Genomic DNA, 22,945 nt, shown 5'->3' with positions numbered 1-22,945 from the left:
CTGCCTAAAGCCCAGGCCAATCAAATCCAGCTCCCTGGAGGTGGAGTTAGGTATCCGGGATTTCTGAAACTCCCCATGGGATGCCTGGGTGGCCCAGTCTGTCAAGCATCTGCCTCCGGCTCTGGTCATGATCTCAGGGTTGTGGGATCGATTCCCACATCGGGCTCCCAGCTCAGCGGGGAGTCTGCTTCTCCATCCCCCTCTGCTTGTGCCCTCTCTCTGTCTCTCTCTCAAATGAATAAATTAAAACAATAAAGCTCCCCAGTGGTTTGCGATGAGCATCGCAGGTTGAGAACTCTGGCCCTGTGGTATTTTTTCCCCATAGGCTTTGCACAGGACACACAGCTGAACAGGGACAGGCCAACAGAGAACGTCCATGGGGAGAGGGCGCAGAACATACCTAGAGATTAATGTGAGTTCATTACCTTCCGTCATCTGGGCCTCCGAGGGACACCAAGTACAAATCATTTGGTGAAAAGGCCAGCGCTTCAATTTTGCCCTTGTGAAGTGACAGCCTGGCAATCAGCTCCCTTTTCTTATAACCCCACAGAATGATATCTGCCTGGGGGCAAGAAGACACAGTCAGATCACAGCCCGGTTTCCAAAGGCTCTGAGGGGAGAGCTCCCCGTCTGGGCGAAAAATAATCAGTAATTGCACTTTTTCTGGAAATTAGATCATGTCTTAACAAACACAACGGTGAGAAACTGGCAACAGTTTTAAAGGAAGTAGGGACTAAAAAAATAAGAATAAAAATGAATTAAGCAGGGACTTTTCAGTTCCTGAGCATTATCAATCTGCAAGCGGCCAGGTCCGGTGTGGACACCAAAATACTTTATCCTCAGGCCTAGGGAATGAAGACAAGATCAAAGAGGAAGCCAATGGGAGAAGAGGGAGAGGAAGGATGTGGGCCGGCACAGAGCTGAGCTGGAGAGGGGGGCCGGGTTTCTGGGGGGGGGGGGCTCGCTATCCATTGCCAGGGAACTGTCTTTCACACATTCACCTTGAAGCCCATGAACGTGACCTGTCCGGAGGCTATGTAAACCCCGCTCTTGGAGATGGTCACACAGGAGACGTTGTTGCTATGACCGTGCAGGAAATTCTGTTCCTGGGTGTTAATCGCCTGAATCAGAATCGTGCAGCCCAGAGGGTAAATGAGATGCTCTTGGTCAGGATGGCATTTCAGGCCCGTGGGCACGTGTCCTGAAAGGGAGAGGTTAAAGAAGAGTAGTCATTAAAAAATAAATAAGTAAGTAAAAATAAAAATAGTAGTAATTAGGGGCGCCTGTCTGGCTCCATCGGTAGAGCAGCTGACTCTTGATCTCTGGGTTGTGAATTCAAGCCCCGGCATCTGATATGGATCTTATTTAAAACAAAATAGTTAGGGGGCGCCTGGGGGAGCTCAGTGGGTGAAATGTCTGCCTTTGGCTCAGGTCTTGATCTCAGGGTCTTGGGATCAAGCCCCCTGTTGGGCTCCCTGCTCAGTGGGAAGTCTACTTCCCTCTCCCGCTGCTGCTCCCCGTGCTTGTGCTCTCTCCCCCTCTCTGTCAAAGAAGTAAATAAAATCTTTTAAAAAAATAGTAATAACTTGGTAAAGTGGCCAGTTTTTAAAAAACTGAACGCAAAAGAGAACGCTTTTGGAATAAACCTGATTTCAACTAAATTGAGTTTTGTGTGTGTGCGTGTGGGTGGGGGGGTAACGTATGTAATTATATTCCACCGACAAGGTCAGCCTAGTATACCACTTCTCATACCCTAACGTATATAAAATCGCCAGGGGATCTGGTGAAAATGCAGATTCAGATCTGAGGTCTGGAGAGGGGCTGACATTCTGCATTTCTCACAAGCTCTCAGAGATCCTGTCGCAGGTCCAACAATGTCACTGTTGGAGAGCGAGGCCCCAGGGCCAAGTGTGTAATGCTGAGAAGCAGATTTCCTGAGTGCCTGTCTCCGCAAGTGCCGAGGCATGAGGAATGTGAAGTCACTGCAGAAGTTGGATAAAAATAATTTGGTTCTAAGTCACCACCAGGCACTCTAAAGAAGCCAGGCCTTCTCAGTGTGAGACCCCATCCCCCAACCCCCCATCCTCTAGGTATTTGCCAAAAACCATCTCAAGAATTGCAAACCTTTGCTAAATGTTTTAATATGAAATAGACAGAAGTCCTTCCTTATCACTCAACATGGGTCCGAATTCCTGGGGTTGTGTTTGATAGTATTTTACAGTATAAACTGTAAAGTCAGTTTGATCAGTTAAAAATCACTTCAAGTGGAATAGTCTTCCAGGTGTAGATTAAGGAAAAATAATTTTTATAATAAAACATTTGATCTCCTTTCTAAAAGCAGGATGTGTTTTTCCAAAGTCTCCCTTCAGGGTTTCCAGTGGCATTTTCCATTTTTTTCAAATTTTTCCAGTGGCATTTTCAATTTTTTCAACTTCAATTTTTCCTCATAAAGATCTCACACATTTCTTGGTATGTTTATTCCTGGGTATTTTAAAATTGTTCTATGGCTATTTCCTACTCCATCAAAAGAGTCATAAATATTTATTAATATCATCTTCTGGTCTTTTAGTGAATTCATCTCTTACATTTAACTCCCTCTAGAATTTATTTTGGTCCATAATGTGATAACGGGAGCTAAGTAGATTTTTTTTTTTTTTGCTCAAATTGCCAAATATATTTATTGAATAAATGATTTCTCTTGCTTTAATTAAGGTCATTCCTTTTTCATGCAGTAGGTTCTCAAAAGACTAAGGTTTGTGTCTTTGGGAGTGATTTACTCATTATATGTATAGTTACTCAGTTGTGGTTACCTTATAAGCAATCATATGGCTATCCATATGGGAAAATGTAAAATTAGATCCAACTTCACACCAACCACAAACAGTACATCTCGAATAGATCAAGGACCCAACTGTGACAAACGAGACTTAACATGTACACAAGTTGTAGGAAATGACCTCTTCGACAGGTCACAAAAACAGCAAATGCTAACAGAAAAAGCCAATACATTCGTCCAGTTATGTTAAAAATTTAGTTTTTAGTGACACTTGACAAGATGAAAAGAAAAACGGAAACCAGTTGAAGATATTTGCAATGGCTGAGACAGACAAGCATTCTACCCAGAATATGCAAAGAGCTACGGCAAAGAAATAAGAAAGACACAAAGGGCTTTAACAGAAGGACAGCCAAAGATGTGGAACAGGCAACTACTGAGCGGGGAAAGTCAAAAGCCAATAAACATATGAAAAGGCTGGCAACTCTGCCAGTAATCAAGGAAATGCAAATTACATCTCAAATAAGATACCATTTCGTCTCCATCAAAATGGCTACAATTAAAAAGGCTGATAATATGGGGCACCTGGGTGGCTCAGCTGGTGGTAAAGCAGCTGCCTTTGGTGAGGTCCTGATCCTGGGGTCCTAGGATGGAGCCCCACATCGAGCCCTGCATCAGGCTCCCTGCTTCTCCCTCTCCCTCTGCTTGCAGGACCCTGCTTATGCTCTCTCTCTGTCAAATAAGCAAATAAAATCTTTAAAAAAAAAAAAAAAAGCAGGCTTCAGAATGTGTCCAGGATGATATTTCTATAAAATATAGAAATATGCAACTTTGTGCTATAAATTATTTATATATAGCATATTTAATATTTTACATGTACAGTAAAATGTAAAAACATAGCTAGAAAGAGTACATATTACCTTCAGGAAAGTGGTTGTCTCCAAAGAGGGAGAAAGGATACGATAGTGTGTCAGGAGAAAGGACATAAAATGTGAATTTTTTTTCTTAAAAATATTAACTCAAATAAGAAAAAGTGTCAAAATTTGCTAATTCTGCATGCAATACTCTGTATTCATTGTGGCATCCTAAATTTCTGTTCAACTATTTTATGATAAAACTAAAAGAGCCCTACACTACCCCCTGCATACCATTGTTAACACACAGATGTGTATTTCTCCAGATTTATTTCTTTGCATTTGATAATTAGGGCTCCTGGTTGCTAGCAAGAAAGGTCGTTTCTGGCAGAACTTAAAGGGAAAAATAATTTCTTGGAAGGAAAAAGCTCACAGAACCGGTAGGAAGTATGGGAAATCAGACTTGAAAAAGAGACAGGACCAGTAGTTACGCCAGACCAAGTGACATGAACTAAGGAATTCTCATTCCCACCGGGCTCCATTCTTATGCCCCAGTCCTGAAGAGGGGAAGCTCTGGGTGGGCACTTCTGGCCCTGCTGAGCAATGATGTCACCTTTCTCTAACTGGCTGCCAAGAAGTTAGGAGAGGAAGCCTCCGCCCCTTTAAGACCTGATCAAAGGCAGCAGATACCCCTCTTTGCCTATCTTGGGATTCTCCTCAAATAAAAAGATATTTGGATGTTGAGTAGCCAAAATCACACATGTCCCCTAGAATTATCACATTTCCTTCTTTTCTCCATATATACTCATGTCCACCACTCCCCACCTCTCTCTCTCTCTCTCACATACACATACACAGAGAGACTTTACTTAAACTGTAATACACTCATTCCACATGTACTATTGGGCAAGTTGTGTTTTACAGCTAACATACCTTTCACATCTTTCCTTGTTCTTCCCCTATAGATCTATCTCATTTTTCTTAAGGGTTATGTAGTATTTTGTACAAAAGGACTGTAATTTAAAAAATAATTTACTGGGGTGAAATTCACATAAAATAAACCATTTTGAAGCAGGGGACAATCCAGGGGCAGTTAGTACATACCCACTGTCAAAGGACCACCACCTCTATCTAGTTCCAAAACACTGCTGGACTGCAATTTTTTTTTTTAAAGATTTTATTTATTTATTTGACAGACAGAGATCACAAGTAGGCAGAGAGGCAGGCAGAGAGAAAGAGGGGGAAGCAGACTCCCTGCTGAGCAGAGAGCCCGATGCGGGGCTCGATCCCAGGACCCTGGGATCATGACCTGAGCCGAAGGCAGAGGCTTAACCCACTGAGACACCCAGGCGCCCTGCAATTGTTTTTAAACCAATTTCTTACCAATGGACATGTGGGTTTCCTCCAGTATATAGGCAATGATTCAGAGTACTACAGTGAATCCCACAGTACATAGTTCTTTTAGAAACTTTTTTTTTTTTTAGTAGATTCTTATTTATTTGTCAGAGAGAGATCAGAAGCATGGAGAGCGGCAGGCAGAACAGGCAGAGCAGGCAGAGGAAGAGGGAGAAGCAGACTATCTGCTGAGCTAGGAGCCCATGTGGGACTTGATCCCAGGACCCCGGAATCATGACCCGAGCCTAAGGCAGACGCTCAACCAACTGAGCCACTGAGGCATCCCTCTTTTGGAAACTTGAGTAAGTGGCTCAAGTTTTAGAAGTCCCAAGATTATTCCCATTAGAAATCATAATGGGTACTACAAAAACTCTTTCAAAAAGGTTGTAAAATTTATGCTTCTGGCAGTAGTAATTGAGAGCCGTTTGTTATTCTTATCCTACTGGTACCCCTATTTGTAGCTTTGCCCGGCTGAGAAAAAAAGAGTCAAGGTTTTAATAGCAGGGGGTTTTTGTTTGTTTTAACTTTTTAAAAACTCTTTTTTTAAAAGATTTTATTTGTTTATTTGACAGAGATCGCAAGTAGGCAGAGAGGCCGGAAGAGAGAGAGGAGGAAGCAGGCTCCCCACTGAGCAGAGAGCCCCATGTGGGGCTCCATTCCAGGACCGTGGGATCATGATCCGAGCCAGAGGCAGAGGCTGTAACCCACTGTAACCCAGGCGCCCCTTGTTTAAACATTTTGAGCTAGTAACCATTTATATTTCTTTACCTCTTATTCATTTCAGGGGTCAGCAAATATTTTCTATAAAGGGCCAAACATTAGGCATCATGGACCACAGTTATTCAAGTATGCTACCGTAGTGTAAAAGCAGCCATAGACAACATATCAACAAATGTGCATGGCTGGATTCTAGTAAAACTTTAAAATCAGAACATGGGGCACCTAGGTGGCTCAGTGGGTTAAGCCTTTGCCTTTGGCCCAGGTCATGATCTCAGGGTCTTGGGATCAAGCCCAGTATCAGTGATCCTGCTTCCCCCTCTCTCTCTGCCTGCCTCTCTGCCTACTTGTGATCTCTCTCCCTCTGTCAAATAAGTAAGTAAAATCTTTAAAAAAAAATACATAAAATCCGAGCCAACAGTCTATAGATTGTAGACCCTTGATCTGTTGTTCTATTGTGGCTGTTTTTAGTTTAGAAACTCTTTGCGTGATAGGATAAACATGGCCTTATCTACTCTAGTCAATTGATGAATGTGGCTATTCTTGTGCCAATACCAAATTCTTAATAACTGTAGCTTTATAAAATGTTTTCATAAGCCGTACAACTATGTTTGGTTTGCTTAAATAATAAATTCCCGTCAAAATACAATAACTACAATAGTCAAGCACCATTATACATTTACACTCTCAAGGTGAAATTCATAAACTGTAATGTAACTCTGCAAGGAGTTCTAGCATGAAAATGAGAAAAGGGGCTTTGCATTGGCTTCTAATTTGTTTCAATTCGAAAGCTAAACTCTGTCATGGCCATGAGAAGCAATGGAATATAAGGGACCATGTATTTATTCTTAGAGCTCGACAAAACAGCATGAACTCGGTCGCAGAGCTCTGTTTTGGAAGCTCTGCACTGGTCACTGGGGTGACCCCTTGCACTCAGAGGTCACTCACTCTCTTTACCAATGACCTTGTCACCAGCTACAAAGATGGCCGACTTCTCAGATGCACTAAGCTGCCCACTTTCTATCAGAAACTATTAAACCAAAATGAAGAATCAAGAGCCAAGTCCCAGAATGTGCCTAAAAACTTTAATCTTTGATGGTTCTGCATCTGCATTATCATAATTTTAAAACTTCCAGGCAACACAACGCACTTTAAAAAAAGGTTTACTTTTTCTAAATCGTAACGCATTGCTTGTTTCCATCCTTCACACCCAACATCAAAGAGCACTTCCCCCCACCACCAACCCCTTAAATTTCAAAATAACAGGCAGTCCTAAATAAGATGTGAGCTGAACCAGCAGGTCTCCCCTGATCCGAGCAGCTCTCCCCTCCAGCTCCCCCTGGCGTCCTCTCCGCCTTTTATCCGGGTCTGAAATCCTCACCATTAAGAATTCTTGGGTTAGGGGACAAGACCATCCCCAAAAGCAGCTGCTCACACCCACGTTCAGTCCCCAGCCCGTTCTCACTAGCACATCAGCTGGGGTTCTAGGAGTTTCTTGGTCCCAGGGGCCGAGGGGCGGGCAGCTCTGGGGGCTGCGCGAGGGCTTAGGGCCAAGGTGGAGCTGACCATGGGGAGAAGGGTTACGGCCACCCTACTCATCCTCGGTCCCGGAGAGGAGGCCCTTGTCCTTTTTAGGTGCTGCGAAGCCATCCTAGTCCCTGAGACTTGGAGCGAGGAAGGGACTCCCCAGGGCTCTGGGGCAGGAGAGAGCTTGGCCCTGGCCAGTGTCCCGCGCTGCCTTCCAGGCGCACCCGGGGTCCCACACCGGTGTCCCCGTTCGCACTACTCGTCCCCGAGGCTCGCAACCCGCCCAGCCCAGACACCCTCGAGGCCTCACCGTTGAAGCCAATCACGGCCTCAAGCTCCAGCTCGGCCACCTCGGCTCTGAGCGAAGTTTGGTTCTCCATCCCCAGGAGCCTGGGCTCTCCCCGCTCTCAGCTTCCGGCGGCGTAGCGTCTGTCGGTCGGTATGGTAACGGACGTGCGCATGCGCACCAGACCCGCGCCCGCGCGCTCTCTGGGCTACAGCGCCCCGAGCTCGCGCTGCAAAAGGAGGTGGGCTTTACCCCCCTCCTCTTTCCTTTAGGAAATTTAGGGGCGCTGAGTGCACGCTTTCCCTCCACGGAAAGCATCTGTGACTTTTTTCGCAACTATAGAATTAAGCACCGATATAATGAAAAATAATATATAATGGCCACTTCTTTGGGTCCCTTGTTGGAAGCAGGGTTGAAAAGAATTTTTAAGCTTTATTGAGCTATCACTTTACATATAAAGTTCACTCTAAGTGAGTTTTAGTAAATTTACACAGTCGGGCCTCTATGCCCCCAGTCCAGGTTTTTTTTGTTTTTGTTTTTGTTTTTTTTTTTTGAAGCGGGATGAAAATTCAGGTAACTGCTGCAAGTCTTGAGATGCGCCCACCTTGCCGGGAAAATGCTCAGATTTTTGCCCAACGGTTTAATTTTCATTGGGCCGGGCTGTTCACGTCCCTCAGGGGGAACCGATTAGATTAGATTGCTCCAACCTGACGTTCCCCGGGGGCCGCTTCGCTTTCGTGATCATCCTTTCCAACCCCAGGTGTACGCTCCCCCGGCAAACGCCGGGTTCCGGTCGCGCCCGGGTCGAACCGCGGGGTATGAGCCGCTCGGGCCGCCGTAGTCAGCTGCCGCGAGCAGGAAGTGTCCGACGGCGGCGGCGGCGGCGGGCGGAGACTGCACGATGGCCCCGGACCCCTGGTGAGCCCTGGGTGAGGGCGGCCGCGCCGAGGGTCCGCGGGGGAGGCCGGGCTTCCGGGGAGCGGACGGTAGCCAGGCTTTGGGGCTGGGGGAGCCCCTCAGGAGGAGGGAAGGGGCCTTCCCGTGCCCAGGGGGACCGCGCCGCGCGTCCCGCCAACCTCGGTGCTCGCGGGGGTGGCCCCGGAGGGGAACCGGGTGGATACCGGGGAGGTGGGGGCGAGTACCGAATCCCGGACGCATGCCTTTAGTCCTTCTGGGCTGCATCTGGCCGCGGGGACTTCCCGCCCGTCCTGCTGCGGAGCTGGCTGGTGCAAGCTTCCTTGGACTGCAGGGAGAGTGAAGTCCGAGTCACCTTTTTGTGGAACGCGGGTGCATCGGGTGACCTCCCCCCCCCCCTTTACCTCCGGGACTGAGAAAACCGAGGTTCAGAATCCACGGTCACCCGCCGGTTAGTAACCAGTTGGCACTAGGACCTAGATCTTGTGGGCCCTTCAAAAAACTTAGAGGAATCGGGGAGGGAAATTACGCATTTGTTTGTAAGGCGGCTAACCCTTCCCTGAGTCAGTATCGGGAAGGCTGTTTCTGCGGCAGCATCTCTGCAGTTTAAAAAAAAAAAAAAGAGAGCGAGCGCGCTGGGAAGGGTTGTTCCTTCAACAATTAAGTCCCATGGACTGAATGATGAAAAGACGCAAGTTCTGATCCTAAGGAACATCTTGCTACCCGCACGTCGGACTGGAGTTTTTTGGTTTAATGATTAAAAGCATATCCTAGCTCTGGAAAGTTCTTGTTAATATTTCTGGTATAATTTATAATTAAGTTGTAGGCACTGTGACTACTAGACTAGGTTGCAGGATCAAAGCATTTCTTTGGATCTGGGTCACCTGCGCCAAATGGCTCACTTGATTTAACGGTATTTTTTTTCCACCTAGTTTTAACACCTGTGTACACTCTGATAGAAAATTTAGAAAATACCATTTCCAGAGAAAAAGAATGCCACATCTTCACCTCTGTCATTTGGAGTAATAGCTGGTACTGATTTTTAAAAGGAAAGCGAATATACTATGCATATATATTATATATCATGTACAAGTATCTCCAGCTTCTTAAGACTTTACATTGTGCTACTTTGGTTTTATGAAAAACTTACCTTAGTACTTCTTTTCGCTAACCAAAAGAAATCAGAAGAGGGTTTTTGCTTTTATGAAAAAAGGGGAAAGCAAAGCTAGCATTCAGTGTTTCTTTTGTAGCAAAAGGTCATAGAGACATTGCACTCCCAGGTCAATGAGAGTGACCCCCCCCACCCCAAGCTCCTTCCTGGAAACTACATTCAGCATCTCAGCATCCAGCTCTCATAGCTTTGAAATGTGTCTGTGAGCATCTGGGCTTTATCTTGGTTTATTTTGTGTATCCCTTAGCAAGATGTGCCCTAAGGTATCAGAAAAGCCCCAGAGAGGTTATTTTTGGGGGTTTAGGAAAGCTCAAGAAATGTTACCATATATATTTATGGTAATTGGCCCCTTTGCTTTACACCATTTCAGCTTAGGAAAGGTTTTGTAGGAAGACTATTTTTGGATAGTGAGGGAAACCTGCGTGTTTCACAAAGCAAAGCACATTTCTCCGTGTCATTAAATTTTTACAGAAAGCATGATTTTTTTCATGGTGCTAATAGTGCACTGTATGAATAACCATAATTCATTTAATTATTTCCCTCTTTGTACCTCTTTGTAATGTTAGAGTTTGTTTTGTTTAGCTATTACAAAGACTCCCCTTTGTTCCATTCCTTATTTCCTCCACTTGCTTCCTAGAAGTGGAACTATTGGATTGAAGGATAAGAACATTTTTAAGGCCCTTGATAGGTATTGCTAAATTCCCCTCCACCTCCTGGGAGCTAAGCCCCTCACTATACATAAGGTAGGAAGTAAAGCTCGGAGGTGGCTGTCCATGTAGATTGCTGGAAGCCATCACTGGACCCCAGGCTTCTTCTCCAGTTTATGCTGAGAGCACATCACGTTCCCTCTTACTCTCAAGTAGTTTGACCCAGCGGCTTTCTCCCCTGACTGCTGACAGTGAAACAGTGAGGGAACTCTGTTGGGTTAGCATCGGCTACCTTGCAAAGTGGATTGCTGGTCAGGAGGGCTGAAGGGAATACAGAATGGGACTTGGACAAAACCTATAAAAACAGACTTGACTACATACAGCCTTGCCTTCCTGCTCTTGAAGAATCATAGGTCAATGATGCTTTACTCCCGAGTGATATCCTAATGTTGAAAATGGAATGTTTGTTGGCTCATTGAACATAATAATAAAAAAAGTGGAATATAGCAGTGACAGCTTTAATGGAGTATCAGAGCAAGGGGCAAGCTCACTTTTTAATGGAAGGAGCAAGGGATGACTGCCTCTGAAGTGGTTCTTTGCTGAAGCTAATTAACGTTACTGCCGGGGCAACATATTTGTTGCTGATACATCATTTCTGGAAAAATTACAGTTTAATAGACCTTACCAGTTTTGTATTCTGGTTGGGCCTTTCTTGGGTCCCTTCTAAAAATTGTTATGGAAGGTAAAATACATACAAAATGGGATAGTATCATCCATACCATGACCCTGTGTAATGTATAATATAACCCCTTTATACTCATCCCCGGATTCCTGTAATTACCAGTATTCCCCCATTCTTCTATCATCTCTTCCCTCCACATCTTTCTCCCCCTCCCCCAAGATTTTTTTTCCCTGAGTAAATCTCATACATATGTGAATTTAACTGTACGTTCAGTGTTTTTGTGGCAGAACAGGAGTTTAGTCCATGGTCTGGAAACTTCTCTTTGCTCCTCTTTGTCTCTGCCTTTTGCTATCACCATCCTCTGAGTCACCCAGGCCTGGAAACTCCAATCATCCCCTTTCTCTTCACTCCTCCTATCAGATTATTAAGTCTTTGGCTTTTCTCTTAAATTTTATGCGATTTGTTCATGCTGTGGTCCCATCCTTTTAGCCCTGTGCCTCGCAGGCAGTAGATACTGGTGACCCGTTCTAGACTTGGAAAGCTGGAAAAGTCTTCCTGTCTCCTGCCCACACCTCTCTCGTGCCTAGCCATTTGTGTAACCGAGTGCAGTTTCCTGAACTAGTACCTTAGGCACTTGTGTGCTTGATACCGTGATGAGGCTGCCTATGAGCTCTAGATACAGATCAGAAGACCCAGGAAATCCTTGTGTCACAATTCCTTGTGTCCAGGTCAAGCCCCATTCAAGTTCAAGCAGAATGCATGGGGCTGGGGGCCAGGACTTGGCTGTGATGTTGTTATTTGAAGATTCCCCTGGTGATTCCAGCACTAGCAAAGTTTTAGGACCGTTGCTCTCCAAAGCTAACGTGGGAAGGTGAGGAGTGGGAGCGAGACATCTGGGGTTTTGGCCTTCTGCGTTTCACAGAACCTCTTCAAGGGCTCACTCGATGTGTAAAAGGGTCCCCCTACAGCTCTAAAGCTCTCTTTCAAAAGTCTCAACCTGATTACTCTGGTGTTCAGGGCTCTGCAGAAACTAGCTTCCATGCATCTGTGCCCTTTGATGCCGAATCCGCCTACCCAGGGCCACTCAGCTGAATGCACCAGGCATGTGTCCTTCGATTTCCTTCCTTTCACCCTTGCTTGCTCCTTGCGCCTTTTGCCAAGTCGAGGATGTGCCCCTCCCTCCTTTTCAGCCTTATAGTTCAGCCCATGATGTACCCTCTTGGCCCAGCCCGGTCAAGTCTGAGTGCCCTAGGCCACCAGTTACTCCTCTCACTTCCGGTCTTCATTTGGAAGGAGCTGCTGTATCATGCCTTATTATTGATTTTCATAGGTGTGGTCTGGGGCCACAGAGCCAGACCTAAGCTCCTCTTTTCAGAGAGGACGGTATGGGCGGGGAGAAGGGAAGATGTGGCAGAGCTGGAGCCAGGACCAGTTTCCTTACCAGCTTCCCTCTTCTTTTCTTTTTTTTTTTTTTTTGGTCGGTGGAAGGGGCAGCGGGAGAGAGAGAATGTAAAGCAGGCTCGTGCGCAGCGCAGAGCCGGACATGGGGCTTGATCTCACGACCTTGAGATCATGACCTGAGCCGAAATCAAGAGGCACTTAACCGACTGAGCACCCAGGCACCCCTTCCTCCTATTTTCTTAATTATGTGTTGTATCACCTGCTGTGTTTTGTATTCGTGAACATACGCACACTTACCCGTGAATATTTGCATGAGGCTGCTTTAGCGTGTAGTGGGGAGTTGCTAAAGATCGTACTTCTTGGCATGTGAAGTTCAGAATGTAACACTTTTCACCCAGGACCTGTCCCAGATCAAGGACTCGACTGTCCCCCATTGCTGGAATTACTCTAGTAAGATTGCCAAGGGAAGCGATTGGAGATTGTTTTTTCCATCACTGAAAAACATATTTGCCAAGTTCCCTCGGTGTACGAATACCGCGTGGGAGTTCAGAGATTTTGAGAAATGGATCATTTACTTTTTCAAGCAGAAATGGGGACGTTAGGACAAGTAGCAGTTTTCAATATTTGGTGCTGGGACAGTGCTGGGAAATAGGTTGGTTGTATGGAGCAGACCACCTAGTAGGGGAGACGCAGTGTGTGCGCGCACCTAGCTTTTCTCTGTGAAACAGATAGAAATGTGATTTGGTCACATGTATTTAATATTGCCTCTGCCTCTCTCTCCACGAATATTTTTTAAAAAAATGTTTGACAGTATTTTGTCTCAAAAGGGCAAAATAAGAGACAACTGGGAATTCATTGTGAATTTTCCAAAGCCTCCAATGCTATGAATACGAAATAGAAACTCAGCAAATGCTCTGAGAGAGTTCTCATAAGCTTAGATGTCAGGAGGGTGTGTGTCTCATGTCCCCAGAGCATTTTGTTGTAGGATAAATAGTACTTCCTGTGCCTGTTTTGTAAAGTTCTTCCCCTGCTGGCTCTTTCCTCACCTTGCCTGAAACTCTCTGTTCTCTTATCCTGCTTTATTTTTCTTCTCAGTGCTTGACATACTACGTGTTTGTTTATCCTATACTTTTCTCCCTTCGCTAAGCATCTTGAGCAGGGACCTTGTCCGTTTTGTCACTGCTCTGATCTCCAGGGCCTGCAGCAGTGCTTGGTAAGAGGAGGCGCTCCATAAACCTTTGCCGAATGTTCTGGAAGAGAATGGATTCAGACACATTGCCATGGACAGAATGGTGAGGCGGTTATGAGCAGAGGCTCAGGGCCGGATAGCCTTGGTTTACAGCTGGGGAAGCTGTTTTACCTGGGCAAGTCTCTACCTCTTTGTGCCTGATTTTCTGCCTTGGAAGGTGGAGATGATTATGGGACCCGTCTTCTGGTGTTTTTGTGTGGATTAAGTGAATTATTACGAAAGAAGCATTCATTATAGAGCCCAGCACATTGTACTTACCGTAATAGCAACACGCGTCCCTATGACTGTTGCTATTACTACCCTCCCCTCCTGTTTGAATCCGTGGCTAGAATTAATAAAACTGAAACGCAGATAACGTGGACGTCTTCTTTTAAAGAACCTTAAACCTTCTTCTCCCTTTGCGACTTTGATGCAGGTTCTCCACATACGATTCTACCTGCCAAATTGCACAAGAGATTGCCGAGAAAATCCAACAGCAAAATCAGTATGAAAGAAATGGTGAAAATACAATCAGGGTAAGACCAGGAGAGAATTAGTACTTGAAGTGATTTGTTTGAGCTTGGAGGTCTGAAAACCGTCCTCCTGCTGAGGTTCCGTGTGTGTGTGCGCGTGTGTGTGAGTGAGACCGTGGAATTGACATTATAACCAATCAGGCACTCGTTACGACTGAGACTAAATGAAGCATGACACTTGTTTAATGTCTCCTACTTCCCTTTAAAAGTATCTGACAATGTCATAGTCTAGTTCAAACCCCAGACAGTAAATCTCCCAGGCTTTGCAGGACAAGGGGTTGAGGTCTTCACCTCTTGGAAGATCTGTTCTTGCCAAAAGGATAATAGCTTTTTTTTTTTTTTTTTTTTTACATTTTACGCATAAAAATGTAAATAGCTTACAGGTGCTACAAAAACAGTGGCAGGATTTGACTAGGAAATCTATTTTTTAGATGCTCATGAGTTCATTCTAGCACCTTCGATCCAAGTCCAACACCATGTTTCTTTCTAACCTTCCCCATTCCAAATTCGTATTTTTCTTTTCCAGCAGTCAGAACTTTGGTTACCAAAAACTATGATCTCTTTTTGCCCACTTGGTCTTTTTTATCGTTTACAGAAGACAGTTTCAGGATTACTACACAGGTACTGCCACAAACACTACCTTTGAGTTTGTCTTTATTTTTTTTAACTTTTTAAAACTAATATCCCACTAATAATACTGAGGTTATTCTGTTCTAAAGTATTAAAACGGATCCTTTTTTCCTGTGTTTTATGCTATCCTTTGCATCTGTTTTTATTCATTTTTGGGGTACTCTTGAATCCCCATCACTTATGTCCCCCATCCCTCCACCCACCTGCCCTATGAAGACCACCAGTTTGTTCTCCGCAGTTGAGTCCGTTTCTTGATTTGTCTCTTTTGTTTTCCCTTTGTTCCTTTGTTTTGTTTCTAAGATTCCACCTATGAGTGAAATCCTATGGTATTTGTCTTTCTCTGACTTATCTCACGTTCTAGCTCCATCCATGTTGCAAATGGCAAGATTTCATTCCTTTTTTATGGCTGAGTAATATTCTAGTTTATCTGTATCACTTCTTTATCCATTCATCTACCAGTGGACACTTGGGCTGCCTTTACAGCTTGTCTGTTGTAAATAAATCTGCTCTAAACATTGGGGTGCATGTACCCCTTTGAATTCGTGTTTTTGTATTCTTTGGGTAAATACCCAGTAGGGTGATGACTGGATCATTGGACAGTTTTATTTTTAACTTCTTGAGGAGTCTCCATACTGTTTTCCACAGTGACTGCACTGGTTTGCATTTCCAAAAACAATGCAAGAGGATTCCTTTTTCTCCTCATCCTTGCCAACACTTTTGTTTCTTGTGTCGATTTTAGCTGTGCTGACGGGTGTGAGGTGATACTTTGCAGTTTTGATTTGCATTTCCCTGATGATGAGTCACATTGAGCATCTTTTCACGTGTCTCTTGGCCATCTGGATGTCTTCTTTGGGGAAATGTCTGTTCATGTCCTCTGCCCGTTTTTAATTGGATTATTTGTTTTGGGGGTGTTGAATTGTATCACTTCTTTATATATTTGGGATACTAATCCCTTATCAGATATGTCCTTTGCAAATATCTCCTCCCATTCAGTCGTTTGCGTCTTTGTTTTATTGATTGTTTCCTTTGCTGTGCAGAAGCTTTTTGTTTTGATATTCTCCCAGTGGTTTATTTTTGCTTTTATTTGTTTTGCCATAGGAGATGTATCTAGAAAAGCATTGTGAAAAGCATTGCTACGGCCAGTTTGTACTGCCTCTGCCCTCTTCCAGGATTTTTATGGTTTCAGGCCTCATATTTAAGTCTTTAATCCATTTTGAGTTTATTTTTGTGTGTGGTGTAAGAGAGTTGTCCAGTGTCCTTCTTCTGCATTTTGTTGTCCAGTTTTCCTGATACCGTTTGCTGAAGAGACTGTGTTTTTTCCCATTGGGTATTCTTTCCTGCTTTGTCAGAGATTAATTGACCATAAAATTATGGGTTTATTATATTAATTTTTAGTACTTCTTTTTTTTAATAAAGATTTTATTTATTTATTTGACAGATCACAAGTAGAAAGAGGCAGGTAGAGAGAGGAAGGGAAGCAGGCTCCCTGCTGAGCAGAGAGCCTGATGCGGGCTCAATCTCAGGACCCTGAGATCATGACCTGAGCCGAAGGCAGAGGCTTAACCCACTGAGCCCCCCAGGCGCCCCTGATTTTTAGTACTTCTTATATGTAACGATTTTCATTAAATTTGGTTTATTTTTCCTGTGTTAACTTTTTGCAGAAATAAGCATCTGTGTGTTTGTGTGTGTTCTCATTTTTTTTCCTTTTACACAAAAGATACTCTTGTGTATCTTTTTCTTTTCATTTAATACTACATCACGGTGATCCCTCCATATTTATTTACTTAGATTTTTGCCGTTCTTCTTTCAGGCTGTATAATACTCTCCTGCACGGATACGCTGTGGCACATTTAACCTGTCTAAGGATGGGTGTTTGGATTGTTTCTATACTTTTGCTGTTATGAAAAATGCTGCAATAAATACCTTTATGCTCCCCCCCACCTTATATTTGTGGAGGTGTCTTACAAGGGTGAATTCTCAGAACTAGGATGTATGTGATTTTTTTCACCTGTTGCCGAATTCCCCTCCATAGGGGTGCTTACCTTTGGTGCCCTGATCAGCAGAGCACAAGTTTCTGTTTCTTGACAGGCTGGCCAACAAATGGGGTTGTCAGTCTCCCGGGTTGTTGCCGGTGAGATAAGTGAGACATAGTATTTCAGTGTAGTTTCAGATTTGCATTTTTCATTTACTAATCAAGGAAAGTACGTTTTCACATGCTTAAACATTATTTATATACATTTTTCTGAGAAGTTCTTGTCTTTTGCCCAGTTTTTTTAATTGGTCTTTTTAGTCTCTAAGAGTTCCTTATATAATACAGAGATTTAGTTCTTGGCGATAGATTGTAACTTATTTTCTTTATCATTTGTTGTTTGGCTCTGCCCATGGTACCGTCTGCCATGTGAAAGTTTTGGGTTTTTTAAACAGAGTTGGCTAATGATCTTTAAATGCCTCCACATTTTCACTTATAACTTTTGCTATTCTGGGATGTAAGGGCATTTATTCCTGTTTTCTTACAACAAACCAATGGTTTCACTTTTTACATTTAGATCTCATTCATTTAGCTGGTGTCATCCTCTTGGATAGTTTGATTATTTCCAATTATAAATGAGTTTTCAGTGTGGCTAAATCATTGCCCACGTCAGAGTAAGTTTCTTAGTGTAGACTTTCTGGATTTAGGTCGTATGAAATCTTAAGCCTCATGTACATATAAGTCTGTATCAATTCTGATTATCTTTTACAAATCTTTCTCATTCTGTTAGGTGAAATTATACAATAGATTATTATGCATTTTTAAAATTATTTATGTAGTTGAGCATGTTTTCATTTATTGAATGCTCGTATTTCTTCCTTTGTGACTTACTGGTATATGTCCTTAACCTAACCTGTTATTTCTTTTTTATTTATTTTTTAAAGATTTTATTTATTTGAGAGCGAGAGAGACAGCAAGAGGGGAATACAAGCAGGGGAAGTAGGAGAGGGAGAAGCAGGCTTCCTGCTGAGCAGGGAGCCCAATGTGGGGCTTGATCCCCTAACCTGTTATTTCTTAATCTCCATGTTCTTTATGTGTATGTTGACTATATTCAAGCTTGATCTGGCATATCTGATACCAGTATTTTTTCTCTTAATTTGGCTTTTGATTTTATAAATGACATTTTTTGGACATGTACTTTTTTTTAAACTGGATTTGAAATTTTCAATATTTTTAAAAAGATTTTATTTATTTATTTGATAGAGACACAGCAAGAGAGGGAACACAAGCAGGGGGAGTGGAAGAGGGAGAAGCAGGCTTCCCACCAAATAGGGAGCCCGATGTGGGGCTTGATCCCAGGAGCCTAGGATCATGACCTGAGCCAAAGGCAGTTGCTTAATGACTGAGCCACCCAGGCACCCCAAAATTTTCAGTATTTTTATTTGTGGTCTTTTCTTTTAGAAAGAGGAGAGATCATGGCGATAAAGGTCTTTCATAGTCAGAAACTGTATAAATATTTTGTCTGATCACCTAAATAATCTTCAAGCTTGCCTTCAGTTTTTATTTTTAAGCACATATCCTTAAAATATTTGAAGTTTATTTTGGTTATGTTGTGGGCATCTAATTTTACTTTTTTTCCCATTTGCTAAATTATTCCCTACCTTACCCCCTCCAAGATACGAAATATTCTGTATTTCATTCACTGAATTTTTGTGCAGTTGCACCGTTCCTGGACCTTCTGTTCTGTTGTTCCTATTGTGGTTTTTATAAAGACTCCAGATCTGATTGTCAAGGTCCTCAACCATCACACATTCCTTTTCTTCCTATATTTCCCTTTATCCATGGTTTAGAATAATTTTGCATAGTTTAAAGTTCTTTTGTACTGTGCCTCAATTACTACCTCTTTTTCAATAAAAGAACTCCAGATGGGACTCTGAATAGTTGTGTAGTTTATTTAAAGATTAAATTGGGGGACATTTACATTTTTACAATATTAAGTGTTCCTTTTACTCATTCTTCCATCAGTTATTTACTTCACAATTACTATGTGCCAGGCACCATACTAGATATTTTTGAGATTTTGTTGGCATTGTTAATGATGTTTAAATTAATAATTAAAAACAAGTCTCCCCACCTATTACTTAAACATAGAAATGCCCTTGATTTTTTAAATTTACAGTTGATTACTGACTTCTTTTCCTGTTTCTAGTAATCTGTCAGTGGCTTCACTTAATTTTCCCAAACAGACTAATCCATTTGGAAATAATGAATTTCCTCTCCTTCCTTCCAGCCCCTGTGTATTTCTTTAACTTGACTTATTGCATTGGTTGGAACTTCTAGACCAAAGTTGAATAATGTTGTTGTTAAGGCAGTACCGTTCCATTCTTAGTTTTGTTGTTTCTGTTTTTTTTTTAAATATATTTTTTAAAGATTTTATTTATTTATTTAACAGAGAGAGAGAGAGAGAGAGAGAGATCACAAGCAGGCAGAGAGAGGGAGGGAGAAGCAGACTCCCTGCTGAGCAGAGAGCCCAATGCGTGGCTCGATCCTAGGACCCTGGGATCATGACCTGAGTTGAAGGCAGAGGCTTTAGCCCACTGAGCCACCCCAGTGCCCCTCTGTTTTGGTTTTAGTTACCCCCTCCCCTATACTGTATTAATCACCAACACTGTCAGCTTTATTATTAGATTTTCTAACATCAAACTGTTCTTCAATTACTAGGATAAATTCTTCTTGGTGGTGATATGCTATCATTTTAACGTCATTCTGAATTTGCTTTGCTAATCTTTTTAAAAGACTTTTATATTTTATAATCCTTATGGGAGATTGGCATGTGGTTTCTTTTTTCTCAAGATCTCTGTCAGTGCCTGTTGCAAGGGTTGTGTTAGCTTAAAATATAAATTAGGCTTTCTGTCTTTTTCTGTGCTTTCGAAGTTTCAGTTAAATGATGATGATAGAAAACTTTTCCTGATTATTAAAGTAATCATTTTCTTATAAAAAATTTTTAAAATTCCACTACTTAGGGGTAATGGCCAGTGGCATTTTAAGTATTTAGTTCCTGGATTGATTTTTTTATCAATATGGATGACATTTCATTTTATGACTTGATTTTTTTTTCTTTGAATAGATTATCATGGCTCTCGGTGCTAACATTTTGAGATTTCAATCATACTTTTTTAATGGCTACATTCTTTTTCATCTTTTGAATGATTTTGAGCTTTAGTTTTGTAGACTTTTAGTTTGGATGTGTGTGTGTGTGCACAAGAGCGCACGTGTGTGTGGCAGGGGTGTGTTTTGCTTTTTTTGTTTGTTTGTTTTGCTCTTTATTTCTTGAATGAGGGGAGATCTGCTTTCCTCGGTATTTCCTCATAAACACTGTAGGTGGTTTTCCGTGGTTCCCAGAGGTATTAGAATAGTTAAGGTTAAACTTTTCTTGGCTGCCCAATACCTTTGAGGGCTGCTTGATGTGTGTAGCCCTCGGCCAGCCTCTGGTGTCCTGCTATTTTCCTCCTTAGTGTGACCCTGCTAATCTAGGGAGGAAGGCCTCTTCCTTTCCGCTGCAGGTTTGTAATTGCTACTCTGAATGAGGTAGCAAATGAAACCTGTGATCTTGTCTTTTGAAAACATGATCTCTGATTTCACCCACGGCTGACCGGATTTAATTTACATGGGCAACTTTATGTTTCCTATTTCTCAGTTCCCAAGAGCCTCTCTCCTCACTCCGCTCCATCCTTCAGGGCAGCACTCAGGGTCACAAACCAAAATTTCCTCGGGGTCTGTAGAATGATCGAGAAGATTCACACACTCTTGGAAAAACAGTCACATGTGGTTAACGTTGTATAAGGACAACACACCGCTGTAAAACTTTTACATGGGTTTGAAATACACCAGTGCATTTAGACAAGACTGGCTGCGGTGGCAGTGGAACTTGATGGCTTCTCATTTGAAGCAAGGCCGGGGGAACGGGGGTTTTTCGCTGGTGAATGCAGACTAGGGAACCCAGGTTCCTGCATGGCTCCAAGGTAGACAAATGGGATCGGAGCGTAGAGGCTCAGAGGACAGAATTCGGACTATGAGGGCCAAGTGGCAGTTTCCCTATTCAGGTATGGCCCCACTTACTGCCTGGTCACAGTGGAAAGTGGATACAAGCATCTGCTGGGTGACCGGACCAAAATTCAGATGCCTTACCGCCCTGCAGGTGTCCTTGGGAGGTCAGACATCTCTGCCCGCTTACCCTTGAAGGAATGACAGTGTGTTTACCAGATATTTGTAGTAGATCCTACAGGTCCGGACCAGCATACTGAGGACGTGTTCTTTTCTTTCCAGCTTACCGTGACCATCAGAACTTTGTTGCAGAATCTGAAGGACAAGATCGCCCTTTTGAAGGACCTGCTGCTAAGAGCCGTGTCAACACATCAGATGTATCCATGTAAACATTTCCACCTCTTTTCTAGAGTGGGAGGAAACGCAGTCTTATTTTAAGAAAGGAAGGAATCTGGGCCACCCAGATTTTTTCCACAGCTTGAGGAAGACCTGGGTTTCCAAAATATTGCCGATCTTCTTGATTTCTATTTTAAGGGTCTGTTACGTGGTTCACAGGGAATATGCTGGCAAAGCAAGACATGCTGAAGGCGTTCACTTATTTGGGTGTGACTTGGGTGTAACCTCTACGCTGTAGGAAGCGAGTGCTTTCTGCCGGGGCCGTGTTTGCACCGAGCCCCGCGCTGCCCCCTGTCTAGACAGCCCTGGAGATGGTGAGCCTCTGTGCCAACAGGGGAGGGGACCTTCTACCATAACCCCAGCTGTGGCGATGCTGGAGTGGCCAGAGTTATGACTGGTCCGTTTTCTTTTCCGAGAGGCCAGTACCAGTAGAAATTGTACATCTTTGGGGATTTTCCCCTGTTTATGTAGGTTATTGAGGTGGGACTCGTTCGCCTTGTAACTCTTGGAGAAGCACAGACGCTTCCCCTGGTTTGGGAGTTTGGGGGCGGGGGAGGGTTTGGCAGGGAGTCCTGGCCTGAAGCAAGTTGTGCCCCATTTCAACCTCCCACCAACACTGTCAAGTGTTGAAACTTTTTTTTTTTTTAAGAAGTTCATAATCCAATCGGTTGAGGAAAACACCTGTGACCCATTACCTAAACCAGTCCTTTGCACCTGAGTTTATCTCGGTTTGAAAATTGGCCTCATAGTGCTCCTCTCTCATTGTTTTTTCAAATTACCAGTTCATGCCGAATAACTAGATTTGAGTATCTCAAGAAATGGTTATTACTGCTTTTCAGTGGGAGAGTGTAGGAATCTAGCTTTTTGGCAAAATAATAGAAAATGTTTGAACCATTATTTTCCCCAAGTGTCACCCCTTTATGCTACCAGGGAGGTTTGTTTAGATTAATTGCATGAGTTTGTAGATACTCAGTTACTAACACACTAAGGTTTCAGGTAAAAGTTTAATTTCAGTAAACAGTGGGGGGCTTATTTTTAAGACATCAGGAATATTCTAATACATTTAGTTTGTGACTTTACCCTCTATCTGGTACTATTTATTCCTGTACATCTGTCACATATATATGTATACACACACACACATATTTTAAGATTTTATTTATTTATTTGGGAGAGTGAGAGCAAGCATGTGCATGTGTGCGGGGAGAGCTGCAGAGGGCGAGAGAGAAGCAGACTCCCCACTGAGCAGGGAGCCCACCAAGGTGGCAGGATCCCAGAACTCTAAGATCATGATCTGAGCTGAAGGCAGATGCTTAACTGACTGAGCCACCCAGGCGCCCCCTGCACATCTATTATCAAACGGTTTTTATTTTATCAAAATCAACAAGTCCCAATATGTCGACCTCAGATGGTTTGTAGTCGGCCTGCCTAGTGTCCGCACGTGATACCAGCTACGCGCGCTCATTTTCTTGTTACCTAAGGCACCTATGTTAAATAGTCCTTTCATGATATAGTATTAGCAGCTGTGTATTTGCTATCCATCAAGGTTACTGATTATTATGCACCTTATGATATTTATGTGCTAAACTACAGGGCAAAAAAGAAACAAATGAAGCACTCTAACTTTTTTCTATTAATAACTTCTGCTCGTTATTAGTTAAGGAGGAGCATGTGGCCATAATAATTGCCTTGACTTTGTTCCGAATGCTTTCAGCCTGACCATCTTTTGAAATCTCATAGACTTTGGTTTTGCGGTCATCTCAGAATTTGCTGAACG

General features: G+C 43.2%; 2 protein-coding genes across 7 annotated transcripts in view; one reads left to right on the top strand and one right to left on the bottom strand.

The window, feature by feature from the left end:
* Window positions 1–7,692, bottom strand: part of CFAP52 (cilia and flagella associated protein 52) — a 38,416-nt gene extending 30,724 nt beyond the window's left edge. The window contains exons 1-3 of the mRNA XM_032839910.1: window positions 7,577–7,692; window positions 1,002–1,201; window positions 426–562 (exon numbers count right to left, since the gene is read on the bottom strand). Coding sequence (XP_032695801.1) covers window positions 426–562; window positions 1,002–1,201; window positions 7,577–7,646 — 407 coding nt within the window. The 5' untranslated portion in view covers window positions 7,647–7,692. The remainder of the gene's footprint in view (window positions 1–425; window positions 563–1,001; window positions 1,202–7,576) is intronic.
* A 663-nt stretch (window positions 7,693–8,355) lies between these two features.
* The window catches only part of STX8 (syntaxin 8), a 241,413-nt gene continuing 226,823 nt past the window's right edge, over window positions 8,356–22,945 (top strand). For 4 of the 6 annotated variants that reach the window (XM_032840020.1, XM_032840021.1, XM_032840017.1 and 1 more), the window contains exons 1-3: window positions 8,376–8,470; window positions 14,033–14,132; window positions 21,055–21,149. In XM_032840020.1, coding sequence (XP_032695911.1) covers window positions 8,454–8,470; window positions 14,033–14,132; window positions 21,055–21,149 — 212 coding nt within the window. In that variant the 5' untranslated portion in view covers window positions 8,376–8,453. Of the gene's footprint in view, window positions 8,482–14,032; window positions 14,133–21,054; window positions 21,158–22,945 lie in introns of all 6 variants that reach the window. The other 2 variants (XM_032840019.1, XM_032840018.1) reach the window with 2 other exon arrangements.

This window comes from Lontra canadensis, unplaced genomic scaffold (assembly GCF_010015895.1).
Source record: "Lontra canadensis isolate GAN:19392208 unplaced genomic scaffold, GSC_riverotter_1.0 scaffold110, whole genome shotgun sequence".
In the NCBI taxonomy this organism is placed as follows: domain Eukaryota; kingdom Metazoa; phylum Chordata; class Mammalia; order Carnivora; family Mustelidae; genus Lontra; species Lontra canadensis.
Note: the sequence above shows the minus strand (reverse complement) of the source record. Positions and strands in the feature narration are given on the sequence as shown.